This window comes from Lepisma saccharinum, chromosome 21, assembly GCF_977018435.1.
Source record: "Lepisma saccharinum chromosome 21, izLepSacc3.1, whole genome shotgun sequence".
NCBI classification, from domain to species: Eukaryota; Metazoa; Arthropoda; class Insecta; order Zygentoma; family Lepismatidae; genus Lepisma; species Lepisma saccharinum.
The window spans coordinates 4,955,506-4,979,574 of record NC_139249.1 but is presented as its reverse complement, the minus strand read 5'-3'; the positions used below and the strand labels follow the sequence as shown (position 1 = coordinate 4,979,574).

General features: G+C 35.8%; 1 protein-coding gene across 1 annotated transcript in view; it reads left to right on the top strand.

The window, feature by feature from the left end:
- Window positions 1-24,069, top strand: part of LOC146004229 (small G protein signaling modulator 3 homolog) — a 48,620-nt gene that overhangs the window by 11,238 nt on the left and 13,313 nt on the right. Inside the window, exons 6-13 of the mRNA XM_083142905.1 lie at window positions 1,776-1,986; window positions 3,653-3,783; window positions 7,661-7,894; window positions 10,340-10,434; window positions 11,446-11,591; window positions 19,751-19,848; window positions 21,630-21,809; window positions 22,920-23,030. Of these exons, the coding sequence (XP_082999031.1) occupies window positions 1,776-1,986; window positions 3,653-3,783; window positions 7,661-7,894; window positions 10,340-10,434; window positions 11,446-11,591; window positions 19,751-19,848; window positions 21,630-21,809; window positions 22,920-23,030 (1,206 nt within the window). The remainder of the gene's footprint in view (window positions 1-1,775; window positions 1,987-3,652; window positions 3,784-7,660; window positions 7,895-10,339; window positions 10,435-11,445; window positions 11,592-19,750; window positions 19,849-21,629; window positions 21,810-22,919; window positions 23,031-24,069) is intronic.

Below are 24,069 nucleotides of genomic sequence, written 5' to 3'. Positions count from 1 at the left end.
TCTTACTTCTTCTGGAGTTATCAATGCTTGTTTAAATAAAATCCCAAGTTAACGTCTTTTTTCATAAAGTTCAATTCCCAGCTGTGAAGCAAACATGTATGAATGAAAATCAGTGTTCTATGATTTATTTGAAAGGTTACAGGCCATTCTACAATGTAGTAAAGAAAAAACTTCTAATAGTTACATGTACAATCTAGTATACCCAAGCGAAATCAAGCAAATTACGCAATGTTCTAATAACCCCTTTGCAGAAATTTTTGGGGTAATAAGAACTTTGCTTATAAAAACCAGGCAAATTGCCCATAGACAACCAAACTCACATGAAAAGATGTGTGCCCTTATGTTTTATTATGGGGGTGAAGAAAATTTTGCAAGGGTTCTTTCATTCACATCCAGTATATGCAGAAGCAGAGAAACACCAAGCATGTGTCACATCATTTTTTGCAGGTGTATAATAAAAGTAAAATAAAACTTACTTTTGTGTAGTTATTCCAATAACAAATTTTCTGCATGTAGGTTTAGTGTAGGTACATAGGTATGAAATGTTATTACACCAGTCTTTTCGTTTTAAATTATTCTACATTAACATGTTCCAATAACCCCATGTTCTAATTACCCCGGTCTCCCCTAGTTGGCCAGTGACAGAAAATCTCCCTACATTTTTAACAATAGTAATATATTGCTGATAAAGTTTACTGATAAGAACGAATATTTTTGGACTGATTCAATATATATTAGGAATGAGACAAATTAACCTTTAGTTTACACTAGGGTTTCAGGCATACACTTTTGCATTTGGATTTGATCATTTACTTCCTGTGAAAGTCCTTTGCAGTTCCACTCAGATTAAATCAAACATCAATATTCTATGACAAACAGTTCTCATTTGATAAGAGTTGTTTATATGTATCGTCATATTTGAAATGCACTTTTGAATTCAAATAGATTTATTCAAGATAGATAAAACCAGCTTTCAACAAACATTCAATACTTGCATTGTAAAGTATATATGTAAAGAAAAAGAGAAAAAACGATGCCGTAGTGGCAACAACATCACCTTGTAATCAAGGGGTCGCATGTTTGATACCCGGTGAAGGCACATGGTGGTTTGGATCCCACTGCAAACTGTAGGTTCAGTCCCAATTAGCCTACCTGTGCATAAAATGGACTTAAAACTCAAACTCGAAAAATATAACAGGAATAAAATATCAAGAGCTGTTTGGGAGTAGAGGCACGTACAGCTGGTCCCAGAAGGAGGTAGTTAGCATTTAAAGGTTCATCGGTACTCTGCCGATATATCAGTGTGTTGGTTTATTGATAACATTGCTGATAGTTTTAACGATCCAATATTTCTAAAAAATAGTTTTATCCTTTTGCCAATTTTCCATTATTAACTATGAAAGCGTAATTTGTGTATGCTGGTTTTGCAAATTGAATATCTAAATGCACAGTTCCTTTTCCTAAGGAAAACCCTATTTCAATTACTAAGTTATTACATACATTACATTCATTATGTTCTTCATGCTATTTTATAGTGGAACTTTTTTTAGTATTAAATTTTTACATCTGTCCATACTTACAATATATACTGATATACCAATATCAGCTCATACTAACACAGCACGTATTAACTTGTCCCATCCATACCATAAAATATTCGGTACCACCTTTATAGATTCAGTATCATGGAAGTATATCATAATTGTATCTGAGTTCAATATCAATTCTCCAATCATGAATTGAAAAACTACTGAATTATGCTTTCTTTTCATTAGGAGCCTTGCAGAAGAAGATATCGTCAGAAATTTCGTATAAAGACATTGTGAAAGCTTCCAGTAATGATGCTTTAATGACTTCAAAGCAAATTGAAAAAGATTTATTAAGGACCATGCCTGGAAATGCTTGCTTCAGTAACCTGAATAGTACTGGAATCCCAAGACTAAGAAGGGTTCTTCGAGGTTTGGCATGGTTATATCCAGATATCGGGTACGTATAGATATTTCATTCAGTATCAGATATGCCAGTGTTGCTGGTGAAATAAGTAGAAAAATAACCTGGTTTGTTGGGTGTAATTGCCATGCCTGCAAATGATCATGTTGATTCAGCATGTCACTATGTTTGAGAAATGTCTCATTTTTTCCATCTGAAGCCATCCACCCTGGAGACCCGGAAGAGGGGGGGGGGGGTTGATTTTTGCAGCAATGTACCTGCATGGACTGGCTCTTGTGTTTCACCCAGCCTTTACCAAAAAGGGTACCTGGGGGATAAGGTGATCGAAGCATGGTGCAGATTGCATACCTCCATATGCCTTTGCAGCAAGTTGCCATGTACAGTGGGTAGCTTTATATTTTTACCCAATTATATATATATTATTACTTTTTTGCCATTTTTGTCTAATCATGAAATTATGAAAACCAAGAATTGGGGTATATCCATGGGCGTCCGAAAGGGGTGCAAGGGAGGGCCGTGGCCCCCCCCTGGAAAATGAAATTCAACCAAAAATTATGTATTTCACACAAAAAATTTCATTTTAGCCACAACAATATGTGTTAATTATTGCATGAACACCATAAATTCAAATTTAAGCAATGTTTTTTTAGGGAACAACACTCTTTTGGGGGAAAATGTGACTTGTTTGCCCCCCCTGGAAAAAATACCTTACTTGCCCCTCCCTGGAAAAAAATCCTGCGGACGTCCATGGGTATATCGGTGTAATAACATTTTATTTCGGGTTCCACTTGACTCACAAATCTTGCTTAAAGTTAGTGTAATAAATGTAGGAGAATAATGTGCAATAACTACCATATTTACGCATGTATAGTGCGCGTATAATGCACACCATGGTTTTTGATGGGTAAAAGTGACAAAAAATTATCTCTCATACATAATGCGCAAAACAATCCAGTTTCAAGAAATGGCTTTCTTAGTTGTAGGTTGTAAAGCTGTTGCTATGCTGATCAAGAGTAAATGACATCATACCTATTCAATTGCACATTCCTTCTTTTTCAAGATATATACTTTTTCTCTCCGTGACTAATGTAACATTTATTCATGACCTTTCAAATAGCAGTCAGCACAACAAGATTTCTCCCATTAAGAAATTTACACACTCCATGTATATCATATTATTTGGCCAGTAATACATTTTAATTTTTATTATCTTTTTCCTTATGTTTTCTTTCATCCAAAGTAGCATAAAAATCAGAACGTTTCTTCAGGTTTTGATGAACTTATTTCAACCGCATTTCACATTAGTGTCGTTATCTTGTATGGAATACTGTTTCCATATTCAGAAACTGCAGGATTCAAGCTTTACAATGATATATAACATGATAGTGTTCCGTAAACATGAAAAATCAATGCGAGTGTCCCAAAATCATGGAACGACCCTGTATGGTTTCATGTTGGCTGTCTGAATTATTCCGTGCATAATACACACCACAATTTTTGGAAATTTTGGAAAAAAGTGCGCATTATACATGAGTAAATACGGTATTACCAAAATATGGTAAAATAATTATTTCATTTGTACTTACATCAAAATGTGGTAGGGTTGATAAGCAATGTGCACCAGTAAGTAAACAACGTTATCTGTTTGTTTATAGTATTTTTTGTAATTGAATGTAATCACGTTGGATGTATATGGTTGCAGATATTGCCAGGGCACTGGAATGATGGCTGCTTCATTATTGTTGCTGTTGGAAGAAGAGGATGCCTTTTGGATGATGTGTACCATTGTGGAAGATCTCTTACCAGCTTCATATTATTCTTCAACTTTGATAGGTATGCCAGTGCCAGAAATAAACATGGCATTAACTATGCTATACCTGCCGCAAAATTAGTTTGGTATTTACGCTTGTAAAGCACGTGTTGAAATCGGGTGTACGTACTGTGGGAGGGTGTGTTGCTGGTATGCGAGCCAATCAAAATCTTCCCAGTGCTTCACCCAAGCCCTGGTTACCTAGCAACAGAAAACGTTTATCTCGGTGTTGCCGCTTATCGGGCGATTCTTCCTGCGATCAGATTTCATGTTGTTGGGAGAGGACGTGTTGTTTGTTTGTTGCGTTGCGTTGCTGTGATATTTTAACTGGTCCGTTTGTTTAGTGTTTATTGAATTTAGAGTATTCTTTGTTGTATATGGCGTGTTGTTTTAGTGGGTTATTTTTTGTACATAATTTTCTGTGTTCTGCTTGAGTGTGTCGTGAGCTTGTGTGAAGAATGTCAAGCACAGGAGGCAATATTCGAGATGACAATGTACCAAAGAGGCCATGCACTAAAAGAAAAAGGAATTCTTCTCAAAGGACAAACGCGGGAGATGGTTTGTTCTGAGCGCAAATAATGTCCAATCATTTCTGTAAATAAAAGTTGGGAAACTACGCGTTTCATTGAAAGATTCGGCATTTTTTCAAGGTGGGGAAACATCTTTAAGGACAGTCATAAAATATCTGGGATTCTCATACAAAAAATAAAAATAAAATAATGGGCGCAAAATAAAGTAAAGTATGGAGGCATATGGTGATGTGGAGGTAGAGCTCCACACATTCTCGACCTTGACCTAGGCCATATTATGGAGGTGATGCAGTGATGTGCTTCACCAACCGCCTTTACCGCAGGTTTGCCCCAGGCATTCACTTGGGCTGAGTCGACCCCAGAGCCGCTCGGGATATTTGAAAAAGTTCCACAAACCACCGCGGGTCTCACGCGTGAAAGTCAGACGCTCCACCAACTGGACTTTTGTGCAATTCAGTTGCAGTATAATTGAAAGACGGGCAGATTTTAACGGCAACCTCGGAAAGAAATGATTATTGAAAAGGTAACCTGTAAACAATGCTCGTTTCGTTAATTCGTTCATGTTGTAAGGGAAATGGAAATGAAGAAAGGAAACAATAACACATTCATCATTGTTGTCATCATTGTTCCGTTTTCCTCGAAAAACAATAACACATTTCATCATTGTTGTTCCTTTTCATAACACGTTTTCCTCAACACATCGTCAGACGGCTACACTCCGTTCCGTACAGTACCGCATGATATGGCAACACCGTGACGCGTGTTCCTTCAGCTCTCAATACCAAACTAATTTTGCGGCAGGTTTAGTAAACAAATTTCCACTTTTTCTGCAACTTTACGAAATGAGTGATATTTACTAAATCTATGTTTTAGATTATGAAAATGCATAACACAATGTTCTTGAGTGACACGCCAAGGTTTCACTGAAGCACATTATTTTTTTACTAACAGTGGGATGAAGCCAAATGTTTAGCACTGTCGCCTGTGGTGCAAGCTATTCTGGGTCTGATTCTGACACCAGGTTCGTTGGGTGATGATGTGTTGACAGAGCTTTGTGCCCCATTGCTACAGTTTGTCTCACCTGGGTCTGATAATTTTGTTGTTCCGCAATTTTCTTCTTGGTACTGATCAACATCAGAATTTTGGAGCTCCGGAAGGGGGATCAAAGCCAGAACCACTTGCACTAATGTCAAAAGTTGTAACCAATTTCGATTAGCTTCAGTTCTTTTATGTATATGCAATGCTACGTAATGAAAAATAAATGTAAATTTGGAAAGTTTTGCTCAATTTTCAGCATATCCTGCTTACACATAAGTATTGTGTAGTATTTTTACAGACCTGGCCAGTATTGTTAATACATTTCTGATATACCGTTAGTATAATTGTACTCTCTTTTTTTGCATTATTTTTAGTGCCGTAACCTAAAAATGATCTTGGATGGTGTGCAGCTGTATCAGTAATCTTAACACTATACGCAAGATGAGTATTTTAGTCCAAAAAATACTCGTTACAAGTCCTGCAGTAAATAAAACATTTAATATGATGATACAAGTTGGTCCAAGGTTTGGGTCCTCACATTAGAATCATCATTTATACTCATAGTTGCAATTAGCCTAAAGAAGATAAAAAGAAACATAAAAGTATTACCTATGTGAAGTTTCGTGTTCCGTATTTCACTACCATCTCTGCTCCAGATGCCGTACCCGTAATGAATGAAGGCAGTGAGCCTTCAAAATTACGTAATTGGAAAAAGCTATCCATTTGTTCAATGTGGAAACACGAAACTTCATGTAGGTAATACTTAAACTGCTTTTACCTCATCCATCATCAACCACCTATTTAGAAAAAAATCATTTTGGTACATACGTTTGTACATGTTTCTAGATATCAAAACCAGTGTTCAAAATTTTCCTGTCCTTGGTTCTGCTGGGGTGGCCATTTTTCCAACATGGCACATGGCTTTTTTTTTTTTTGCTCATGTAACAGTTCACAGCATTCTTAATATCTCCAAAACCATTAGAGCTAGAGACCTGAATAAAATTCATTTCGTAGCTAATGAAGTATACTTTCTATGATATTCAACTATGCTTTGCTCAAAATTGCATCCTAAGTATGAAAATTATGGTGGAAATTTGGGTAACATTAGTTAAAAAATTGGATTTTTAAGCTAAATTTTTTTAATAAAGGGGTTTAGTGTAAGGGTTGAATATTTTTATGTGTAGACCTAATTGCAGAGTGTCTGCAAATCAAATATCAGTGCTTAGAAATGCTTTTCTCAGCATGGGTTCAAACATGGTACCAAATAAATCAAACCTTTTGTAATGAGATTTCACAGATCTTCAATTATCATACCTTGTGATTTCAATTTCTGGTAAGTCAAGTATTGATTTCAATTTCTGGTAAGTCAAGTATTAAAATCCTATGTTGTTATATTTTCTGATGCTTTTTTAACCCATCTTTAAAAAAGAAAAGGATTTGTTATTCTAGGTGTGCATATAGCTTAACCTTGCTCTGCAATGTCACAAATTAGGTCTCATAAACTGCCTCACCTCATATTGACCAAACGAGTTGTCTAAAAGTTGAGATTTTGTGCTATGAGTTAGGTTCATACAGGGCTTCCTTTATGTCAAATTCAGAATTTTTCATGAGGACCCATCTGAGGTATTTAACCCCAGAAACTATTAAAATTACATAAACTACCATTTATTTGTAGAATCCTGCAGGTAGGTCTACAAATGAAAAAAAAATTCGAGACTTAGACTAGACCCCTTCATTAAAAAAACCCTGGCTTAAAAATCCAATTTTTTAACTATTGTTACCTAAATTTCCACCATAATTTTCATACTTAGAATGCAATTTTGAGCAAGACATACTTGAATATCATAGATAGTATACTTCATTAGCTACGAAATGAATTTTATTCAGGTCTCTAGCTCTAATGGTTTTGGAGATATTAAGGATTCTGTGAACTGCTACATGAGCAAAAAAAGCCATGCACCATGTTGGAAAAATGGCCACCCCAGGATAGCCAAGGACAGGGATTTTTTTTGAACATTGGTTTTGATATCTAGAAACATGTAGGAGCGTATGTTCTAAAAATGACATTTTTCTAAAATGGTCATGGAACCACCATTGCATGATTTGGTATGGAATGACAGTGTAGAAATATTGCAAGGAAGCCATGCTATTGGTAGGAATATTGGATCACTGAAATTATCATACCCTTTATGAAGATATTGATACAGTATGTTGTTAGCATCAAGTAATTACTGTCTGGTAATTAAATCCACTTTACTTATTTGTACTTTGACATATGAGGTGTTAACTGTATTATACTTGAAATTCTTACTGTTCCATTGTTTTATTTCAGGGATCCAGGCAGATCAGAGAGTCCTGAGGACACTGATTTGCAACTACCTCCCCGATGTTGATTTGGTGCTGAAGGAGCATGATATTGAATTATCTCTGATAACTCTCCATTGGTTCCTAACACTGTTTGCGTCTGTTGTTCATATGAAGATTCTTCTTAGAATATGGGACCTGTTCTTCTTCGATGGATCAATGGTGCTTTTCCAAGTGACTCTAGGAATGTTGAAAATAAAAGGTACAGTGTGATAATATTTATTTTTTGTTCGACTTGACACATTGTGCTTGTGTTTGTATTAAGGTTTTGTTTTTTCTCTTTGTTAACTGTTTTGCTTCATTATTATATGTCAGGAATGGAAGTGCACTGACCCCCATCTTCAGGGATATCGGTATTAAAAAAAGAATCAATTTGAATTAAAGTGTAAATCAACAACCCTGAGACCTTCTGTAAACAAACCATCTCACCGATTCGATGTATCACTCCGCGTCAGACCTTCCCGCACGCCATGTTGAAAGTGGCACTACTTTCTTGCTGTTCACATGATTATTATAGAAAATAACCAATGTTATAAAATATCATTATGTTATATCTAAGCTCATTGAAAGTTACTATGCATATTCCTACAAAATGTTTTAGAGTATTCAAATTGGTCTACTTACGCAAGTGAGTATGTATTCTTATGTGAACGACGTTTCGGAAGCTTTACTGCTTCCTTCCTCAGGTTGTCGTTTTCGGCTCGGAATATCAAGCCACGTCAGAGAAGTGTCATATAAGGATACTGGGTGAAAGGTTTGGGTTAAAAACACTTCATAGTGCTTGAAATATACAGAATTAAAACTCCCTTTGTTAAAAACCCTTAAAACTCACAAGAAAACATGTTAAAACCACCGCTCTGGTAAACTGGAGTTAACTAACTAACTCCAGTTTACCAGAGCGGTGGTTTTAACATGTTTTCTGGAGTTAACTAAACTGGAGTTAACTAACTAACTCCAGTTTACCAGAGCGGTGGTTTTAACATGTTTTCTGGAGTTAACTAAACTGGAGTTAACTAACTCCAGTTTACCAGAGCGGTGGTTTTAACATGTTTTCTGGAGTTAACTAAACTGGAGTTAACTAACTAACTCCAGTTTACCAGAGCGGTGGTTTTAACATGTTTTCTGGAGTTAACTAAACTGGAGTTAACTAACTAACTCCAGTTTACCAGAGCGGTGGTTTTAACATGTTTTCTGGAGTTAACTAAACTGGAGTTAACTAACTAACTCCAGTTTACCAGAGCGGTGGTTTTAACATGTTTTCTGGAGTTAACTAACTCCAGTTTACCAGAGCGGTGGTTTTAACATGTTTTCTTGTGAGTTTTAAGGGTTTTTAACAAAGGGAGTTTTAATTCTGTATATTTCAAGCACTATGAAGTGTTTTTAACCCAAACCTTTCACCCAGTATCCTTATATGACACTTCTCTGACGTGGCTTGATATTCCGAGCCGAAAACGACAACCTGAGGAAGGGAGCAGTAAAGCTTCCGAAACGTCGTTCACATAAGAATACATACTCACTTGCGTAAGTAGACCAATTTGAATACTCTAACATATTTTTGTTTATTGTTAGTGAGTAACACGCACGTAACCAATATGTTACTACAAAATGTTCACATTTATCTTGCCTTGCTATGTCACCAAGTTATTTTACAAAGTGCACTATATTTGGCGGAACAAAAATCGTTATTAGGATGCTTGTCAAAGTTTCCAACCGCAATAAATTTACGAACTTTCTTTGTCTTGTTTTGATCATCATCATCAATATATTTATTGGACTTAGAGCATTGCATATGGCTGTTTATGCCAATTATATATTTTATTTACATAAGCTACAATTTACATAAAATCTACAAACAAATTTCAAATACACTCCTATCTGTATCAAACCTTAGAATATACATTACCATGTTATATTATTTTGTCTAAAAAAATGCAAGTAAAATATATTCAATTCGCATGCAAGAAAGAAGCCAAATTTATGGGAAATGATTACTGGTGCAAGGAGTTAACCATAAAGGTGAAGCAATAAGTAAAAAAGAAAGAGCATTGGGTTTAAATTGAGACGTCATTTGCGGCAGCGTATCCCATACTACAAATTGGCCGTTGTTTTACCTTACGTAATGAATCCTGTAACAACGCTGGATTTTCGTGTGGATTATTTTACTTCTATGAGTTTGCAATGCTTTCTGCATGCATGTGTGTTTCTTTACAGAAGCTCTCAGGGTTGGTGATTTGAACTTTAGTTGCTGATTCTGATGATGAGGTATCCAATGTTTTGGTTCTGTGATATTGCACAACTGAAATTAATCAATACTCTATATCAAATCAAACAGTCAGTCATCTTATCACTTTTGGTCTCCATTTTCACATTTAGGCAAGTCAATCATGGATATATTTTTTATTGAAACCAATAAAGCATCAACATACTAATAATGTCCTAATTAGACATCCATTAGGAAACATTAAGTGCAAAACTTGGATTATACTATCCCTTTTTTATCACTTTATGCAATCCAAAAGCCTTGAAAATATATACCAAATAAACTTTATCTCATTTAGTAATAAAGAAAATGAAAATTAAAAAATGACAATGAAATTTATCATTGTCCTTGCTGAATAAAAATACTTTTATTATTGTGTGTTTACAGAACCTGAGTTCAAAGAACTGGAGAACTCTGCGCAGATATTTAATGCTTTGTCAGACATTCCAGGAGATATAGAGGATGTTGATAATCTTCTTGAGGTAAGTAACCAGTTGATAAGTGAAAGCTGTTTTTCATTGGTCGAGTAAATGTGCATAATATTCACTCCAGCACTTGTCCAGGTACCCTGAGGCAGTACCACTACCAACATAACAGTATTAACTGCTACTAGTTGTACTGATACTTCTCTACAGGCCAGTTATTCTATGTGATAGGGATGGGACAAATTAATCAGTAACCTATCGGTATCAGCGATATAGGCACAACGGTGTATCGGTAAAATTACTAGGGCTGAGCTGGAAAGTATCGGTTGGAATTCATCTACCAATACTTTTCCGGCATTTTGGTCTTTCACGGGGTGCAGTTATTCTGGAAATTTTGCAAAATGCAAACTTTATTTTCATTTTGCACCAATTTTGCATGAAAAACTATATTTTGTGATTATATAATATCTATTTTAATATTCTGAATCAATTCTTGAACGTTCTGAAGGAAAATTTCTTGGTAAATTGATGCATGGTAGTTGAGGTAAATAATTACACCAATATTGATCAATATTTTGATCAAATTTTAATTATTGCAAATTTCAAGTATCGATGTCAGCGGTAATCTGTAGGAGTATTGGCATCGGTACAGTTCAAAGTGGTATTCAGCTCAGCCCTAAAAATTATCAATTATTTTACGGATCCGATATATATATATAAAGTATATAAAGTAAAATACTGACCATCTTTCATGGATTTGTGGAGTTTTAGTATTAATAATTTTTAAAATTTGCACCAAACTTATTTCTTCCAATAGTGGTACCTTGAATCTTTCTGGGGTACTCTGTGCATCAGTGTCTGTGATTGAAATTCGACCGATATTTTCTGGTATTAGCTTAATTGTAGAGATTTCTATTATTGTTATTGTGGCACTTATATGGTTTCTTAAACACAGTATTTCCACTGTTTCAGTAATGAATGACATTGAGACATGTCCTTTTCAAGTGATAACATGAATGTTTACATGTTGTTTTTTATTCTTAATAAACATGCCAATTTATTTTTCAGGTTTCTTTCCAAGTTGCATCATCATTGAATGAGGTCGTGATCGAAACCCACAGACGCCGGCATTTGGCTTATCTCATGGCGGATCAAGGGGCTCTAGTCGGCAATCCAGAAGCAGTTCCTAATTTGCCAAAGCAACATCTCAGCAGGTTGGGAAAGACATTGTTAAAAAACATATTGAGTATATTTAGATATTTATTTGGCTGTATGGTGTTTCCTAAACATAAAGATTGCAAAAGCTCAAAATAGTGCATCTGCTTTCATGCATTTATTTTAAATTTTTGCTTCCTTGATCTTAATACATCAATGCAAATTCATCTTGATGTTTTGTAAGACTGCTTTTACCATATGTATATTGCTAATTTTGTGGAGAATGGAATTTTACTGCATGAAATACTGGTAATAGAAAGAAAAGAATGGCTTGCATTTTGTCTGCTTGGTTTGGAATTCACTTAATCTGGTACGAATTTTTTTTGTAGAGTTAGGCACAGGGTGTTACATATTACATATTGTGCATGTATCAGTTTGCCTGAAGCTTTATTACTGTGCTACCAGCTTTGTTGTATTAGTTCCGTGACTCTATGCTTTTGGTAGCTTTGTATGAGAGAAATCTGCTATATTGCTCAATCTTGATCGCTTTGCTTATTTTTTGAAGTTCCGTACTGTAGCCCCGTCTAGTTTTTTATTCTCTTTGCACTCACATAACTAGTAGCTTACGAAGTGGAGCACCAAGTAGTCTACTTCTTTGATTTGGTGTCTGCACCATTTGCACTGTGTTCTTGAGTGGTGTGGTGTATGGTCACATGGTATTTGCTAATCAATCAAATGAACTTTGAAAACAGCAGACAGGCATTTGTTGAATCTTCTGAACCCGAACCCCTCTATTCTTGTATACAGCTTCTACTTTGTTGAACACAATTCCCTTGCACCAGCCTGACACTGGGATGCACGTGCACTACGCCTGGTGTCAAAAAGTGCAACAAACTAGACGGGGCTTGCAGTGGCGTATTATCCCATGAAACCTGGTTTACTGCCGGTAAACCAACTTTTTCATATATACTATAATAATAGCCAGGAAATTTGAAGTTTTCGGATTTCTGTTTTACTTGCATGCTTACATTGGTGTTTCATTTATATCTAATTAATATATAATAAATATATACAATAAATAAAAATTGTTGCAGTAAACCAGGTCAAATTTTCAGAATACGCCACTGTGGGCTTGTGATAGTATTTTTTATTGTGGAAATAAATTTGGTATACCCAGAAAAAAATTGCTACGGAACATTAGTCAGCAACTCATATTAATATGTAATAGCATGTGGTTTATGTATACCTAATGTTTTTTTATAAGTCTAGAGTTAATTCAAATAAGAACAAAAAAATTTTAGTCCTGAAATAGATGCAATAACATTGAAAGACATACCTGAACATGATTGATTGAATTGAAATTCTGTGTACATCAGCACTTAGGAAGTGAATTCTTGTTATTATTCATAATTACTGGGGCTTGGCTGATACCCCTTTGAACTGACTCCCACCTCTACCGAAACTGATGCTTGAACATTGTTACAGTTCAAAGTAGTTCAGAGTACGTTTAAATTTTAGGTTAGGTTAGGTTCTGCTTCTTTTTTCTGTCCATCTCTCGACCAGCCCTGATGATGGATGACTCTGGGATGGGGTCTGAAAAAAAATATTGATATATTTATTACTTTTATTAATTCTTCTTGCATTATTTAGGGCATTGAGTACAATGATTAAGATTATATGTATACCCTGTACCAGTTATCTGTGGAGCAAGGCTGTGCATAGGGGCAGAGGAGGAGAGGGAAGGAATCAAGTGGGCAAATCGAAGCAGTACACACTACTGGGAAGGCTGGTAACTGCAGTCACTTTCCCACCTCCACGCAATCCCATTCCTCTCACATGTTCATTGCTGAAGCCGTCTCACGTCACCACTTCGTCTGCTCCAGAGATAGCTGAAACAGAGTGTAGACAATTTTGTATAAGATTCTTTAACAGTGTATAATTGTGGAATTAACAATTTGAAACTTTACATTAGTATATGCAACTTTGTATGCATATTTTAACTTTTCAAAGATGTGTACAGTATTTGTTGATTTCTGTTTTCTGTAGCTTATTCTTCATTAATTTGCTTATTGTGCATGTTTTGCTTTTAAAATAGCTATGTATATGCAGCTTTGCAAATGTAATAATACATTTTTCAATAAGGAGTGGTGTATTTTGGGCTTGTTAGTGCACTGTCTGTCATATAAGCTTCATGTTGCACATGTTACAGCATGCTTTAAAAATTTCTGCTTTGCTTTTAAATAAAATATGTTAAGAATTGAAGGCTTATTTTATTTCTCTGGGTAATTTCAGTCTCTTCATTCTATGCACTTTCATTTCAAAATAATAAATGCCTGTCTGTGTCAGTTATGCTTAACAAGTACTATATTGTCTTTTTCTGGTAACATTTCAGCACTTCACATGGTACTTTTTTGAAAATTGGTAATTGACATTTTATATAACGATACTGTTATGTTCACAGGTTAACATCATAACAACAGTAATTGTAATTAAAATACAGCTATGTATTAATATTATGTATTCATAATTATTACCCTCATTAACATAGTTATTAGGGCTGAACCGAAATCGATACTTAAATAAAATAATTAAAATTCCTAAAAATATTAATTAATATTAGTGGGCGAGTTTTCCACTCTAATTATATGCATCAATTTACCAACATATTTGTTTTCAGATATTTGAGAATTTCATCACAATATTAAATTACATGCTATCACAAAATTCAGTTTTTTTGCACAAAACTGGTTCTAAATAAAAGGAAATTCGAATTTTGCATAATTTGCAAGATAATGAGATTCTGTGAAAATGCCATGTGGCATTTTGAAGTGGTCCGTGAGAATCAAAATGCTGGAAAAGTATCGATAAATATATTCCAATCTATACTTTCTGATACCGATACATCGGCATCGGCTCAGCCCTAATTAAAATGCATGTTATATAATCATAAAATATATTTTCTCATGTTATATTGGTACAAAATCAATGCAAACTTCAAATTTTGCATAACTCCCAGGATAGGCTCCTCATTGGCCACGTGGCATTTTTGCGGACCCTGGAAATGATCAAAATGCCAGAGAAGTATTGCCCAGTATTGGCAAATAAAATCCCACTGATTCTTTTTCGATACCTATACCAATTATATTGGCAAGTACCGATGCATTAGTATTTGCTCAAATCTAATTAGGAAGGATTATTACCTAAGGTATTGGTTTCCCCCTATAGCTCTTCATTGTACTGATTTGTGTTCTTGCTATAAACCTTGAGACATACATAAAGAAACTTCTTTCCTGGAGAGAGCCATTCAAAGTTTGTTATATGTCTACTTACGCTCAGATAGGCTCATCAGTACTGGACATACAGTTTTAAGTGGAATCCAAACCTCTGTGCCATGTACCTTCACTGGGAATCGAACCCTGGATTTCAAGGTGATAGCTTTACCATTACGCCATCAGGATCAAAAGTTTACAATATGTTCTGGCAGCATATAATCAGAATTCTCGGTAGCTTCAGTCCCGATTAATCTCTCTTAGCATAAAGGTGACAAACAAAATATTTTGGACTGGCATTTCAATATGTGCACTTCCCCAACGACATACTACTGTTACAGTGTTTCCAGGATTTTTCGACTCCACAAAAAAAAAAAATTATGCTGATTGCAAGATACCCAGACATAAGAGATGGTGATATGTAGAGGCACATATTTTTGGTAAATTAAAAAGCAAAATTTCGGTACAAAAACAAGAGTCAATTTTTATCAAAAACTGTATATAAAATGACATTTTGGTTTAGAAATTGTGAATATAATCGTAAATTTGATTTAAAAACTGCACTTATTACACAAAATAAATATATTCCTTCTTATAGCACATTTATGTAGTTACAAGAGTATTAAGTTTATTCCTGTATAAAGGGGTCAATTTTTGATTCTCAAATATTTACAGCAGAATTAATCAATTTTTCTTGAATTGCATAATTTGCAGGATAATTCAAACTTTAGAAAGTATGATATTGGTAAATAAACTTTAAATTTCGTGTTTAATTTAAGTCTATTTCGGATTTTACAGTTCATTTCGTGACAAAACAGGGTAGGAAAATGCACCTCTCAACTTTCAGAAACCTAAGAAATGGATATTACAGCATGTTATTTCACATTTCGTGTTTTCGTCAAAAACGAAATATGCATGCTTCTAGTGATACGTAATTATATCCAATGGTCAGGGGCGTAAATAACACCCCCGCCATTTTATAACCAAACATTTTATTTTTACAACTGCAAACAAACTGGGAAAATCAAATCACTAGGAAAGTAGAAATTGAAATCCCAGATTAGAAGAAATCCTTCATTAGATGAATAATTCAAGTCATTGATTACATCATCGAAGGATAGTCGACAGGCAAGAAAATTGTGCTTTTCTTCCCTGCTTCAGATATTCTAGTAAATCAAGTAAGCAGTAGATTTCAGAGTTTGAAACAAATCAAAGAAAGCTTCACCTTTTCAAGCCCCACTGCCCTAACGGGAAAAAAAAACGACGAACAGTGGAATCTGCTACTAATTTCTTGGATAAATATGAAGAAAATTCACCTTGCACTGTAGTTACAGAAATAGTTTGTTTTCGGGATGTAGTATCAACTGAAATCGAAAGATGAAACAGTCGAACATCAGCAAAGTTGCAGAATTCCTCTTGATAGAAATCAATATTCTGGCTAGTAGCATTCCTGACATATGCACTGCTTATATGCTGTATTTGGCCCTACCTGTGATGTCTTAATCAGCTGAGAGGTCGTCTTCCAAGCTAAAATTGATCAAAGATTACTTGAAAAGCACAACGACAAGAGTGAGATTGAGTGGACTGGCGATGTTAAACATTGAAAGCAATAGGGCTCGAAAACTGGACTTGACCAAACTAGAACAAGGATTTGCTTCCATCAAAAAACGCAGGGGACTTGTAATGGACATTTAACAATATCATAATTTTTGTAGTAACAGTGAATTTTCATAGAATAATTATAGTATGTAATTTTTTAGTTTGTCTGTTGTCTTAACCTTCCGTACTAGTTTTTACATTGATTCGAATTACATGAATGTATTTTCATATTTGTATATACCTAATATAAATGTAGGCATGAAAGAAAGCTTTTTTAACAGCTGAAAGTTGCAGGGGGGCAAAGAGCATGTTAGTTACGCTACTGCCAAGGGTTCATGCTTTTTTTGTTCCTTAAAAGTACCAATAGGACAGATTAATATACTGAAAAGAAGTACTCACTTATCCATGAAACTATTTAATTAATAATGGAACATTGTAAACCAGTTTCTTGATAAGTACATTTTTTGAGTTTATTGATTTGCTACTGCATCTTTTTTTCCTGAAACACAAGACAGATTGGTATCAGGAGTGCCCACAGGGGATGATATTGGTGCAGACCGTGCCATCAAAACTTTTGGGAGGGGGATCCTTGCTTAAAATAACATAAAATATTGTATTTATAAGTATATATATAAAAAAAGGTAAAGTGCTCCCCTGCGCTTAGCACCACGCCATGAAGGCGTATAGGGGGTGTGGGGGTAACGCCCCACACTTTCTTGATCCGGTCGTGAGTGGGGGTGATGTGATCAGCATCAAGCCCCTGACCGCCTTTACCCCCCAGCGTTTCCCCCAGGTACCCATGTTATTCGACGCTGGGTGGACGCCGGGGCCGCTTCCAACGTTAGAAAAGTTCCCGGATTTGAACCGGCCGGGGATCGAACCCGGGACCTTTAGCATGGTAGTCAGACGCGTTACCGACTGAGCCACCACTTATATATTTATAAGTATATATTTTTCTAAAATATATATGAAAGAAAGTTAACACCTTGGCACCATGCTGTGGTGTGTGCAATGAGGGAAGGGGAACCAGAATATATTTCCGTAGTAATTCATTTAAGTTAGTTGGTTCCAAGTCACTTTTGCTGCTAGGTGTACCATGTCTAATCTGTTAGATGAAGAAAACTAAAACTTAATGGGGGCTAAAGAAGCTTAAAAGATGTGACTTTCAGTAATGGGGTAGCAGTAGACTCGGTGTCGTAATTAAATACTTTATGGCAGTGGTTTCTAAAGTGTGCATCATGGTGCCTTTGGGTGCCGTGGCTGGCTTACAGGGGTGCAGCGAAATGTTCCAATATTTTCACTGATATGACACTTACTTGTTAGTCTACACAGTGTTATAGATATTATTGTTCCAAATATGTGCTTATTTAGTACTTTTTACATGTAAAATGTTTCTGAATTAGAAATGTGTTTATTTTTTAACTTAAGGGGAGCAACCTAACCACCCTTAGTACTGCAAGTGTTAGATAGGCTTACATTCTGGCTTGAAACACTAAGGGTGCCGTGAAATATAAGAGTTTGGGAACCCTTGCTTTATGGGGATTATGACAATGTGAAGGGGGTGGGGGGCCTGGCTGGTATGGACAAGTATTGACATATCAGCATAAAATTCCTATAATTCTCTGAATGTTAGTCACGATTTTTCTAACATGAGCATGCAGTGTTAGTTGGATGTTGAACTAATTGTTAATTGCACATTTTTTTTTCTCCTGAAGAGAAGAGAAGAGGTGCTCTCTCAATATGTAGTGTTAGAATAAGTATAGTTCAATGCATTAGGCAACGGATAATGCCCACTTAACATTGAATGCTAATAAAATTCCTGATAATATTAACCAATCTGATATTTCTGTAAATACCCTGAAATTTATTGCAAATATGACATAGTACGAGGGGGTGCTGAAAAGTTCGTAGCCCAACCCAGAAGGAGTGCACGTGGAATGATGAAACTTTACAGATTTAAAGAATATATCTTGGTATGTACACATGCAAATTTTCATATTAATAACGGAATTGTTATTGTGCTTTTCAAGCCCCTGAAGTGATCATGTGTGCCCAGCCAGCTAATTTCACAAACATCGAGATCAGAGCTGTCATCAAATTTTTGTACCACCAAGGAAAGTTGCCGAAGCAAATTCATGAGAAAATCAGTGGAACACTACGGGACTCTCCTCCATCATATGTAGTGGTGAAGAAGTGGGTGGCACAGTTTAAACGTGGCAATTTTTCAACAGATGAAGCTCCACGTGCAGGAAGACCAAAAACAGTGACTGTCCCCAAAATCTTGGATGAAATTCATGACCTATTTCTTGAAAATAGCAGAATCTCAGCAAAACGTGTGGCAGAGATTTTGGGCATTTCTCGGGAACGCGTTGGTACCATAATTCATAATGACTTGGACATGCGCAAGCTCTCGACAAAATGGGTTCCCAAAAATCTGTCAGCAGATCAGAAGTGTGAAAGAGTGAGGACATCAAGGGAAGTCATTGCCAATTTTGAACGCAATGCTGACCAATTTCTATCACGAATATTAACCATGGATGAAACGTGGTTGTACCACTATGATCCTGAAACGAAACAACAGTCAATGGAGTGGCGGCACTCAGGTTCCCCTCGCCCCAAGAAGTTCAAAAGGCAGAAGTCTGCTGGGAAAGTGTTTGCAACATTGTTCTGGGATAAGGATGGAGTCGTACTCATAGACTATCTGCCCAAGGGTCAGACATTTAATGCAGAGTATTACTCTGCATTACTCACAACATTGAAAGACAAATTGAAAGTGCAACGCCGCGGAAAAATGAAAAAAGGAATTCTGATCCTGCAGAACAATGCCCCTGTCCATCGAGCACTGCAAACACAACTGACATTGCATGATCTAGGGTTCCAATGTCTAGATCATCCCCCTTATTCCCCTGATCTAGCTACGTCAGACTATTACCTCTTCCCCGAACTCAAACAACACTTGAAAGGACGCCATTTTGGATCTGATAAGGCGGTGATCGGAACAGTGGTGTGTGGAACAGCCTTCAGAATTTTTTTCACTGGTCTGCAAAAATTGGAGCACCGTGCAAGGAAGTGTATTGAACGTCGGGGGGAGTATGTAGAATAACTGTAAAATGTCATCATTCCACGTGCACTCCTTCTGGGTTGGGCTACGAACTTTTCAGCACCCCCTCGTACAGTTTCCTACGTGTGTCCTCAAAAGTATAGTGGTATAGATGTTCGTATCTCACTTTAAAGGGGAGCTCGAGTCCCGAATAATCTCTCTTAGCATAAAGTGGACTTAAACAAAATATTTTGGACTGGCATTTTAATATGTGTCCCTCACCATTTGTTGTTGTTATTTTTACCTGTAGACGCCAAATGAAGAAATCTAAATCTATGATACAACTTCTGCTATTTGGTGATGAAGCTACGGAAGAGGACATCAAATCAAAAAATATTAGGCAAACAGGTAAGAAAATTATTATGGATTATATAATCACTACATTGTCCTTTTTTAATGACTGAGGCTACAGCAGTATGATTTAAATGATCGCCAATATATTGGTAACTGTCGGAAACTGCTTCTTGGCTTGTGTCATACTTTTCTCCATTCTGAAATGAATACATGAAAAGGGAGAAAGATTTTGACACAATTTATAAAATCCTCATGGTTCCTTGCAGTTACGTAGTAGGTAGGAAAGTTGGATTTAAAATCATTTGCTTAATTGTCAGGATTCAATACCTGCTTGATTTCACTGAATGCATTACAATATTGGTTATTATTTCTGAGCAAAGTGAAATTCAATTAAACTAGCCTTTTGCAAATTCTTCATATTTGGTATGCTCTTTTGATTTTTACCTCCAGTGAATATTTTTTTACAAATGTGTAATTTGTGTGCTCCTTTTGTATTGCATAGTGTATATCCATGAAATTCACATCCTAATAATTTCTTAATACCCTCAAATGATGAAGTAAATATTTAATTTTTAAACATCTAAGATTTCATAAGTTTTTCAAGATAAAGAGAACTAGATTTTTATGTATAAATAATAGTCCATCTCTGCTAAAATAGATGATGTTATTTATGGTAGGGGTATGAAATATTTGCCAATACAATTAAATTACCAATATAAATTTGACTGGTAATTTTTCAGTAATTTCACCAATATACTGATGTCCCTATTAATTTGTCCCTTTCCAAAAATATGAAACTGTGTTAACATGGGCATTTAAAATAAAGAACCCAGTCCCAGTTAGCCTATGTGAGCATAGACTCGACTTTTTTGGCAACCTGTGAATTTCCGTGGCAAAAGGTAAGTCAACTTGAAATAACAATTTTTAGGCTTTTAGAAAGTAATCCAAAAATTACAAAATAGTTAACACTTGATATTTGTATTTTTGTTATTTAACTTTGCTCTTCTGCTACTTTTGTTTAATCTTGGCGATGAGGATGAGTGATGATATGATGAAATTGAATGTCCAAAACCAGGCTGGGTCTTGAAAGTGGGAACTTTGGTGGCACATGGGAAGTCGACCACTGAACAGTCACAGATTGAGCAACAAATTTAATTTTGACTAGGAACTTGAAAATTTATTTCTGAAACATCATTTAATAGACAAGCACAGGAATAGAATAAGAAAAAGTGCCAGAAGGGTGGATAAACAGGAGTATGAGACGTAGGAGACAGTAAATACCACAAATGAGATATTAAACCAATATTTCATGAGCGAGCCGCATGATCATGGAGAAGAGGCACAGACAGAACATCGCAGTGTAGCCAGAAAGTAGATAGTAGACAGGCGTTGATGAAAAGGTGCTTATACCAGTGTATACTGCATTTTGATTGTAGGTTGGGTTTGGGAGGGCTGGGAAGGGGGTGGGGACATTGGGTAGCCCGTTGGGCTCGCAGTTTCATTAATACCAGTCTACTTTCTGGCTACACTGCGATGTACTGTCTGTGTCTCTTCTCCATGATCATGCGGCTCGCTCACGAAATATTGGTTTAATATTTCATTTGTGGTAAGTGTTTACTGTCTCCTACCTCTCATATTTTTTTTATTTAATAGACAAAGATCTACAAATACCCTGTGATATTATACAAGAGGAACTTGGTGATATTAGGGAGTACAAGCCATATGAACAGAAAAACATGTTTTCCATTAAATGTTTTATTTTTATGTACATTTCATATGTAGCCAAATCATTTATATTACGGACATTTACGATTTATCTAATTTGTTTATTTCAGAGATATTGGTTGACTTGCGAGAAGCTATTTTGCAAGTAGCAAGGCACTTCATGTCTGTAGATCCGAAGCATGCCAAGGTATCTCTTGTGGCAGACTATAGCATGGAGAGCCACGGTCACGACCACGAGAACTATGTAAATGTATCTCGGAATCGTAAAAGACGTGCAAAAGCATTGTTAGGTGAGTTCTATGAATAAAAAATTTCCTTGACGATTGTGTTTTTTCTAAAAAGATGGAGTGTTTTTTATTTTTATTTTGTCAAACTGTTTTTTGAAAACATTTGATTAGTAGAGCAAATAATATATGCATTTTAGTTATGTGTAATTGAAATTAGAATTTTTTTATGAGAGGGTGGGGGGGTTGAGGTGGGCATGTAGGTCAAGAAAAGAAAAGGAAATTACACAGAAAGGTGGATAAATAAAAATGGAAAGAAACAGTTATGAAATATTGTATTGGTGCACTTTTGGATTCTTATCCTAAATTTTTAAGTTCAATAATGCACAGAAAGGCTAATCAGGACTGGACTTAGGGAGGAAATTTTCGTGATACTATTTCTAATTATAATTTAATTTAATATAATTCATCTTATGTAATAATATGCACCTCTCTTTTTAGTTTAAATTAGTTAGAAGTGGGATCCGAACCACTATATGCCTCCGTCAGGGATTGAACCTTGATTACAAGATGATGATGTTAGCAAACATTCAAACATGACCAATACTGGAGCCTCCCCCATGGCGCAGTGGTAGCGTCATTGCCTTGTAATCGAGGGGTCTCAGGTTTGATATCCTGTGGAGGCACAAGTGGTTCGGATCCCACTTTAAACTGTAGGTTCAGTCCCGATTAGTCTTACTGTGCATAAAGTGAACTTAACACAGGAACTCAAACCAAACCAAACCAAACCAATGACCAATACAGCATTGTGAGATTTAGACTCGCGTGTTTAAAAAACTACTGTATACTGTAGATCATATTTCATAAAGAAGGGGTTTCATATTTTCAAAGCAGCACAAACACAGTTAGCTTTAATTCCAGTAAGAATACAGTTCATTGGTTAAATATATGTGAAGAAATGTCATGCAGTCAATGTTAGACTGATTTAAATACAATTAGGTTATGTCAGAAATTTATCAACTTTGTGTACTAACTTTTCTTCTTTCTTTTGGGTAACTGGTAGGTGCCTTTCACATACCGCTTGTTCTAAAATGAGACAATATTCTTAGAAATTAACTGAAAATATTTGACTTACATAGAGTTTTCTAACAGAACATTTGGCCTGATTAATTTCAGATTTTGAACGTCATGATGATGATGAGTTGGGTTTTAGGAAGAATGACATCATTACCATCGTCAGTCAGAAGGATGAGCATTGCTGGGTCGGTGAACTGAATGGATTAAGAGGTAAATATAATTGCCATTAATACAGGAAGTGAGTTCGAATTTAATTATACATACATTCACATACTACAGGGATGAGCAAAACCATAGTTTGCGGACATTATACGTAGGCAACACTACATTGCCTGGTGCCATGTTTTAACCTCTATATGGAAGAACACTTTATGTAAACCCAGAAATATTTACTAACCTAGATTCTACTTACCCATTTTCAGCTTGACCCAATTTGTTTTCTATTAGAGCTAGAGCTCATATCAGCATGGCTGCTGTGCGTTGGTAGCTCATTTAAAGTACATGTAGTTTCATGGATTGAGGATGTGAATTGGCCTTCGTCTTTCCATGATCTTTTCAATTTGTGCCTTGAGTTATTCTGCACACTCCAAAACCTAACACATTCAGTGACCTCAACCAATGAATAACACAAGCATGCCAGAGAATAATGTACAATGGTCAGTGTTAGTTTTTTTAATCAACACCAGTGGTGCATATGGCAAACCATTTGCAAGACATGCTGTTTAAAAATTATTAGTTAGTTCCAAGTGCTGGTAACTTCTATTGAGGATAAATTTTCCTTGTTTGTGGTTCATTTATTCATCAGAATGTTAATAACAAATGGTTCCCATTTTTTGCTTAACACGTTAACTGCCATGTTGGTCATAATGACCAAAACATGTGGCTTGATTTGCTTGATTTTGTTGTTCCTAGTGTGCCGTCTGTCACGAGTATAGCAATGATGCGCGTAAGACATGACCGACAAGGCAGAGTAGTCGAGTGCAGAGTAAAATTTTTTTTGACTGTTCTTTTTTTTTTTCCTTTTTCTTTCTTTCTTTCTTTCTTTCTTTCTTTCTTTCTTCAGGAAAGAAAGCAAAATTTTCGAATTTGTGAAATAAAGTCCAATAACCACTTTGGCATAGGAGAAAAAATTGTTGAAGCCACCCTTGCAGTTAACATGTTAATGTTAAAGATTTCACACTAAAGCAACAAGCGACATGCATGTCTCTTGAGGATTTCACCAATCCATTTTTAGGCTTGTGCAACACGT